Below are 8,708 nucleotides of genomic sequence, written 5' to 3' on the forward strand. Positions count from 1 at the left end.
AAAATTTGAGCATTATGAGTGAAATCCTTATTAATTGAATCAACATTTGTTTAAAAGTGTCCGCAGTTAATTGTATTTCTCTTTCAACACAACCAGATTTGCACATACATTTGTTAGAACTTTATATCAACTTAATTGTTTTTACTATTATATTAAAATAAAATCAATCTCAACTGTACAAAAAAGGTAACCCATTTGACAAAAAATTAAATTAAAGAACAATTTTTTTTTTGGCCAACTAAAGAACAAGTTTTTACAACATACAAGGAAATATTGGAGGGGATTCAGCTTTCTTTAGCCGCTGAAGGCTAGAGGAACCCCTAATGAATTCAGAGGCTGCTACTGAGTTTTGGTGCCAGCCTGTAGACCTGATTGAACCTTGCTCTGAAAATGGGCTTCCAGCCTGAAATATATATACATGAAAAGTGAGAAACACCAAAGTTGACTTCAGTCAAACCCATTCCACAATAACCCACGACGCCTACAATATTTATGCCACCATTATTAATTATTTAACAATAATTATTTCTTCTTATTTATTCATTAATCTACATATCAAACTGGACAGGAAAGGGGAAGGAAAGGAAAAACAGTCGACTTGGAGCATCGTGCCTGGTAGCGCATTTGTAATAAATCGTGTCTGGGGAGTTATAGGTCCGTGCATTGGCGAACATTCTTCTGACATCTGCAACGAACATCTCAAATGTAACATAATATTGCTCAGACTCCACCCTCTTAGACATTGTCTTCAGATCTGCACCCACATTAAATGCATACAAAAGATGAGACCCTTTATGACGATTATTAACATTCTAGGTCATATCCAACACAAACAATCAGCAACAAAGATTAGGAAAGCCCCATATTACGAACCATATGAGAAACCATATAAAAAGTTTCAACTAAAAGCTTGAAATATCCCCAGAAAAAACCACAGGAGAGAATTCACAGATTGAAGTTGAAGCAGTTGCCATGCTTACAGAAAGTAGAAACGCAAGGTAAAAGTAAACAAAAATAATATGGATATGGTAGTTCTCACCCATTGGATCTTTGATGATGTCATAATAATCAGGAACATCCCGGGCATCAACGGGTTCCCTGAATGGCCAGGCATCAGCATGATCGTGCATTGACTGTATACAAGATAACAGCAATGACTGAAAAAGGAAAGAACCGAAAGGGAAAAGGAAAACTGATGTACTCAAGATGCGAATGAAGGTAAACAAGTTATCACCAAGAAAAAAAAAAAGAAGAAGAAGAAGGTAAACAATAGAAAATTTAAATTCAAGGTAATAAAGCATTCAAGAAACTTGCCTTCAGAAGTGATCGCATAAATGCAGTCAAATGTTTCTGATTCGCAGCGCTGTCTGTAGAAACACTTAAACTTCTAAATCGGGAATGACCCCACTGATCAGGAGTCCATCCAGCCTCTCCTGCAATTGCATGAACCACGGACGTCTGATCAGTTTTTAAACAATATCTGAATTCCTAAACATAACGCTTTTTTGCTCGCATCCACGGGAAAAGCCAACGTTTATACGTATCTATAAATCGGTAAAATGACCAGGATTTGATAAAAGCAAAATAAGATGAAATCCCCTTGACGCCAAGTATGTTAGTAAGAAACTAAGCACCATGCATGGGGTCGCCCGAATAAGAAATTGAGATTGCAGATCAGTTCTTGACATAGTTTATAAACAGATCCCAGTTTCGTATGTCACGAATCACAGGAAACACAGAACTTCATGTGTAAAATCTATTAACAACTGAACAATGACCAGTACTTACAAAAAATAAAATTTTAATTAAGCCCATACGTTTCAAAGCAGGGACTGGGAAAGCATAATTTAACCCAGAAGCACCCCAACTAAAGAACATTGGCAAGATAAACTGGGATTGGGAATTTGGTACTTACTCAAACCAGGAATGTCCTCAACTTTGATTGATTTTTTAGGAATACCAGCTTCTTTCTGCATGATGTATTCCACAAGTCATATGTTTCTCAATTAATGATAGTATGTGAACAATAGAAAAGGGGGGGGGGGCTTGCAACTTAGGCTGACATGCCAGGTAGTTTGCTCACATATGTCACAACCAAGGAAAGTGGCGGACTTTTAAGCAAGTCATGAATGAATGCAATTATTTAAAAAATAAATAAATAAAAAGGAAGAAAAGATTAGATAATGTTGGATACCTTCTGAAAATCAAATCCAGGATAAACAATGTGACAGTTTGACAGCTCTCTTATCTTTTCGTCTATAGCCTATATTGTAAAACCAATAATGATTATTCTCAAGGAAAAAAAAATCTGAAAAATCTACAGAATAACAGTTAGTAAAGAAGATAATTAATAATGTCACCAGATGCTCCAATGCTCCAATTTATATAGAAACAAGAATAATGCACACAGCCCTCCTAAATTAGATTCAACAACATCAACAACAACAAGCCTTATCCCACTAAGTGGGTCAGCTACATGGTTCACACGAGTATTCTATCAACAATCAAGTCCTTAGGAGGTCTTGTTCAATGACGTCATTGAACGTTCTTCTCGATCTTTCTCTATCCCTTTTTATGGGACTCCATCTAACTGCATCTTAATTCTGCACTACACCGTACATCAGAATATACTCAAATATGCATGTGATCACACTTCATTACTTAATTCTTTGGTCACAGTTACACTCACATGCTAATTGACCAATTAAATGACGTCAAAGTGTGGACTCTTAAATGTCTCCAGGGAGCAAAATCATTTTGGCCCAGTTAAAGGCATAACAATCCAACAGCCCATCATCAAACTTTATTTTATGATCATCACGGATGGATCAGGGATTTGCATCCAAATGCCTTCAGGTAGTGGATGCACATCTACCTTGATGAGGCCTCTTTTTGTCCAACTTTCTTAAGATTTAATATGCTTGGCAACTCCTTCCTCACCATGTTTCCATGTGTTTGCGTGCGTTTAAGAGGAGGCCATTGAAAATTAATAGAGGTATATTATATGGGAAAGAAAAGTTCAGACTAAGATGAAATGAGTTTAGAGTGTAAAAATTCCGTTTTATACTTACAGGTATATGTTAAAATTTTAATGAAAGAAACATGATGACCTCTCATGTAAACTAGTTCATCTAAATCATTATGAAAGTAAATCTAACAAATTGCCAAATGGATACTATGTTACCTGCCTCTGACGACGAATCATAGTTGATAAATCAGTGTATGGGAGCTTTGGATCGATCTTGCATTCCATGAGAATTCCTCCGTCATAATCCTTGATATACCTGAAATGACGATTAATTTTGATGATCCCCCAGATGGTATATAACAAACAAATAGTGAAAGATGAAATCACTTTTTTTTGGTTAACAAATAAAAAAAATTAAGCACTTGCAATTCGGGTAACTCTACACCCCAACCAATTATGATACTGAAGTGACAAATAAAATTAAAAAGAAAACATTCTTTCACTTCACGTTAGATACAGCCATGGGAAGAACCGCTGCCATGTTTCAGACAAGAATGAAGATAAAATTACCCTTGCCATCTATCTTTCTCCAAGTGAATCTCTTTTGTGAAGCCCTGAAGGAAAATAAACCAAAATCAATGCCAAATCTAAAATTGTATCCATTAGTTGAACAGAAGGGATATTTAAAACAAGCCCACCCCATGCGCCCCCTCACTTTTCCTCTAAAAAATTCCTCTCGGAAATACTAAAAATTAGGTCAATTGGATAGGAATGGATTCCAATATCACAATGATTTTTTCTCTGTATTTGGGTCTCCATTTGCAATGGCTTAGGGCCCTAATGGTACAAATTCTAATAAAGGATGGAAGGTTGGGGTTTAAACCAGGGGATTGTCCGTTATTAATAATTCTTATACCAACTAACGATGTCCAGATATTCCTCTTTCATCCTTAGTTGATCAAAAGAGAAAAGATCAGTAAATATGCTATCCAAAAGCAACTAATATATCTCATGATTAGCTTATTTAAAAAAAAAAAAAAAAAAAGATACCGCCAGACAAGGATGTCATATATTGATAACTAGACCTGTTTGATAAAATAGCCAACAGCATTATTATCAGCATATGTGAGAAAGTGTGTCAATCCATCCTCATCACGAGCATACTGTTTCAAGTGATTCATCAGTCTGGTGCCATAACCTTTTACTTGCTCATCAGCTGTTATTGCACAAAAGGCTATTTCACCGAACTTTTGGCTATGAATCATAAACCACAAGAGTATCAGTAAATACAATGATAGTTTTTTTGTTTCAAGTGAGGCTAAGTTATGGGTCCCCCTCCCAAAAAAAGACTATACTATAGTGGGAGGGGGGGTAGCAAATAAAGAGGGGGGAAAAAACAAATTAATGCTAACTCTATTGACATCTTAACAGTAATAAAGAAAAGTGTGACAACCTCTCATTTTCTCTTTACACGAACCGATAACTAAATGAGGTAATACAGCAGTAACATGAAGAATATGAAGATATGGACGTGAATCATTACCTTACATATGGGCGATATGTAATTCCTCCAACAACATGATTACGTCTTATAACCATCACAGACTTGTGGCTCCTGCAAATCCAACGAGCAAGTGCAAGCATTTACAATTACAAGCATCAAAACACAATCTCAAATCAATTTCAGAACTTGTCCATTTAAAAATGCCTATGGATATGTTTTAGTACTTAAAATTTAAAAGACTACTGGCATTACCTATCCATAACAAGTCGGACAATGTATTCCTTGGGCATGTTGGGAAGTTGTCTAGCAAAAATATTCTTTAATCCTATCAACCTAACCAATCAAAAGCAGTAGTAAGAATGAATATCATTAATATCAATGTTCACAGAGAATTAGAAAATATGCAAAATCTCCTCCAGCCAGCTGGTACTTGAATGTTCTTAGAAAAGATGAATAAATACCAAACCATGTGCTCATCAACACCATCATTTGAAAGGCATACGAATTTCAGCTTCCCTGCTTCTTCCTGAAAGACTCCAAGGTACCAAATCGTCATAACTAGGAATCTTGATTTCCATGAAAAGGAGCGTTGAATAGTTTAGACAACGAGAAAAAGGCAAAACAGAAAGGAAAGATGCGAAGCAAACATACATGGCAGAATCAAAAGACCTCTCGTCAAACATGCAAGTATGCAACAAAATACTTGCTACAGATTAATTGAGCGACAAGAAATTAAAAATTTAATCCAGAAACAGGGACAAATTGCTAGTGCTGATATGAGAATGCACATGATATTGACTTATGATGCGAACTTAAAGCCTTCCTCAAACGCACTGGAAATTTTGCTCCCATTCACGGGAGAAGGAGTGCTCTACCTCTCTCCTGAGATTCTCTTCCCTGGCACAGTATGCCCCACTCGTCTGCAAATTATCAGTAAAAATCTTTGTTGCGTCCTCCTTAACGATAATGCCCGGAACTGAGGTCGAGGTGGGAATGGTTCCCACCGAAGCAGTCCCGGCTGTGGCAGCGTCTTTAGCGCTATCCGAATTCTCTATCTTGACCGTCGTATTATCCTTTTGGAGCTTGGTGTTCCGCGGAGCTGAGGGGGGGTTTTCAAGCCTAGCGGCAGTGAAGGTGCGCATGGAGGATTCATTGTCGTAATCCTCCTCGTCGTCGTCAACAACGGCATCCTCCGACTCATCGTCGGAGTCGGAATCAGCGCCGCGAGCAGAAATGCTCTCGAGGTCATCATTGGACGTTAAAGCACCGTCGCGGGTGTCGGCGGAAAAGGAAGAGGGGGGAAAGGGAGGAGCGTGATCATCCGACGCCATTTTGCGCTTGTGGATGGTAGAGGTGGCAGAGGCAGAAGCAGAGTGAGAGGGAGAGGGGGATTGGGAGCTACGGGAGCGAATGTTCCCGGCCGCGTGAGACGAGTGGGTGTCCATATCTAGGTTAACTTGGATCAGCTGAGCAGTTGATCAGTAGGCCGCATTGGGCAGTGGCTATTAGCTGGCGGATTTTCTTTTTCTTAAATGACTGACTGATTCAGTATGATTTACTCTGCAATTGATTGATTCTTGCTTCTATTAGATTGGGAGTGACACAAAATTCATGCTTTGATTCACCTCCCGGCGACTCCATTTTATTGTTTCGTGTTTACAAAACCCCAGAATTTCAGAATTGCTGAGACACTTGCAAGGGCTCCCCGACGTCACCCGAAGATTTCCATTTTCCTCGCCAAAAAGTTTTTTTTTAATTTTCTTAACATAAAAATTAATTGACTAATTTAAATAAATTAAAAAAATTAGTTATATTAGTTAATTATTTGTAATAAATAAATGTTATCTTTTTTAAAATATTCTTGTTAATCAAGTGTATTTGTTAGAATTACTATTATTATAAAGATTACTTCAAAAAATAAATATATATAAAAATAAAATATATTAAATTTTTATATTTAATATTTATAATTAAAATAAAATTAAACAAATTTTTAGATTAAAAATAAGATATAATAGTTTTTAACAGGAAACAAAAATCGAGGGTTGGTTTTAAGATACCGCATTTGTATTATAGCCTTTTCCCTTTTTCCAAATAAGACGGTGGGATTGTCATGTGATAGTTCTCAATTTAACTTTTTTGCCAGTTGCAAGACTTTTTTTATCTCAGTATAAATTATTTCATTAAATTTATTATGTGAACGTATATTTTTATTTCTAATTTATTATTCTGTTGTTATAATGTTTTAAAAAAATAAAATTAAAAGTTATTAAATTTTAAGAGATAATATAAAATTGAAAACTTCTCTTAACCATGATAAAAATTAGGTTAGAAGTACCTTATCATCGTTATAACTATAGCCAGGGTAAGTGGCAACAATCCATGCTGTCTTCTCAAATGGCAATGACGTAGCGTGGCGTAGATCATACTCACTGACGACGCGCTGAAACCTCAGGCGCGTACGCATGCACGTCCATCCATCTTAGATGATCTGATGTGGTGCCATTTCATGTACAGGAGTAACAGAAATGACACCATCTGGCCGGATATCTTTAGTTTTAATTCCGTCATCGATCCCCAAACCCTTAGAAGTATAACCAGATGACAGTATAATTCTTTTGAAACAAGTTAAACTAGAACAGGGATATAAAAGCCAATAAAGGATATACATTAATCAAGACTGCCGACACGACCAAACGGAATAAACTCCGACACGCAAAACGATGATTTTGAATTTTTGATCAGTTGAGGGAGTCAAACAAAACATAAACAGCTTCTTTGAGACTGCATATATATCAATTTCACAATCCAAGTAAATTTTCTGCTGGTTCCTAAATCTCCCCAGCCTGGACCTGATCATAACCAGTGAAAATAACCGCCATTATTAGGCAAATCATGCACATATAAACACACATAAGCACACGTTCACAATGCAATACGAACCCAGAAGCACTATCATGGTCCAATCAGCTAATAGTAATAATAGGCATCTTTCTTGGTCTCCCTGAAGGCCAGTGGGATATAACCCTCCTCCTTCCCGCTCCTCTTCCTCGAACCACCCACATGCTTCATCCTCGTTGACGCCGAACTGAAAGTGTGTGTGTGTGTGTACACATTCAACAAATTACATGTGAAAATGTTTCGTAAGCTCTCCCGCATGATCCTCTTCTATATTCTTTAATATAATTAATGCAGCAGACCTTGATTCTAACAAGTAATCCATGTCGGAACATGTATAGTACTCTTCCGATCCTTAATATAAGACCTATTTAACTAATTTGATTAGATTAAGAAAGTTAGGTAAATTAGTTCATTATAAGAAAAGTGACATTTTTCCTAAAACACTATAATCATTTTTTTAATACCCCCCTCTCTCTCTTCTACTTGATTATGATTGAGGGAGTATCCATAGGGATAATTTAGAGAAAATTGATAAATATGAGAAATGGGTCTTATATTTAGAATCAAAACCAACTCAAGAATTGAGTTCTATATCAACGACCGGGAGAGTACTAAACTGCTAATTAATGAGACAGAAATGCATATAATTCCTTGTGAAGTTGTTGTCTCAGGGAGATTGTACAGTATTATCTACTTCTGTTACTAAGTTTAATTTGCTGCTCTGCTAATAATAGTGAGAGGACTTAGATCAAGCCGTACTTTATATACACACCCACATACCCTGAGGCCTGAGCCTGAGCCTGAGCAGCGAGGATGTCGCTTTGCTTTGCCCTGAGTCTTTGGACGGACTCCTCATCCATGTCTTCAGACTCTTCCTCCCCGTACTCAACCTTCATGCATCGAATTATGAACAGCCAACGACTTAATTAGCTGTGAGAGTGCAGGAAAATGAACAGCTTATTATTGTTGCGATAAAGCATTTCGCATGTGACAACTTTCTTACTCTGAACCATTTTCTCTGATAGTTGTACCCGACAACTTTTCCCATATACTTAGTTCCGTTGCATTCCTTGCAAATAATCAACCCTATATAACGCCGAGGGTCGGAAGGGATCACATTTTGTTCATTCTGTAAAATGAACAGACATACATACGCAAAAAAATATAAACAATGAAATCAAATCTTAGTGGTGTAAATTATTTGACAATCAATATCTAGTACTGTTCAAATTATATGTATATAGATATATATATATATATTCATGAAACACATGGAAATGCATACCACTGCAGCAGCTGGCTGATTTGGGCCCTGCTGGGGGTTTTCATTCTGAG

General features: G+C 36.8%; 1 protein-coding gene across 1 annotated transcript; it reads right to left on the reverse strand.

The window, feature by feature from the left end:
* Nucleotides 1-109: 109 nt before the first annotated feature.
* Nucleotides 110-6,114, reverse strand: LOC114744592 (histone acetyltransferase GCN5-like). The gene is made up of 13 exons (XM_028932762.1): nucleotides 5,348-6,114; nucleotides 4,934-4,998; nucleotides 4,725-4,805; nucleotides 4,512-4,583; nucleotides 4,054-4,222; nucleotides 3,539-3,582; nucleotides 3,185-3,284; nucleotides 2,195-2,263; nucleotides 1,916-1,970; nucleotides 1,315-1,433; nucleotides 1,040-1,133; nucleotides 613-754; nucleotides 110-403 (listed from the first exon to the last, which is right to left on the reverse strand). Exons 1-13 carry the CDS (start codon nucleotides 5,915-5,917, stop codon nucleotides 340-342), a joined length of 1,644 nt encoding a protein of 547 aa, XP_028788595.1. The 5' UTR covers nucleotides 5,918-6,114; the 3' UTR covers nucleotides 110-339.
* Nucleotides 6,115-8,708: the final 2,594 nt, after the last annotated feature.

This window comes from Neltuma alba, unplaced genomic scaffold (genome assembly GCF_004799145.2).
Source record: "Neltuma alba isolate B1F8T4 unplaced genomic scaffold, ASM479914v2 tig00004396_pilon, whole genome shotgun sequence".
NCBI classification, from domain to species: domain Eukaryota; kingdom Viridiplantae; phylum Streptophyta; class Magnoliopsida; order Fabales; family Fabaceae; genus Neltuma; species Neltuma alba.

Excerpts from the sequence above, each read along its gene's own strand:
- LOC114744592 (XM_028932762.1), bottom strand. The coding sequence starts at position 5,917 with ATGGACACCCACTCGTCTCACGCGGCCGGGAACATTCGCTCCCGTAGC. Across the intron at positions 4,584-4,724 it reads GTCCGACTTGTTATGGATAG|GAGCCACAAGTCTGTGATGG; the intron begins GTAATGCCAGTA and ends TTGGATTTGCAG. Across the intron at positions 404-612 it reads TATTACAAATGCGCTACCAG|GCTGGAAGCCCATTTTCAGA; the intron begins GCACGATGCTCC and ends TATATATTTCAG.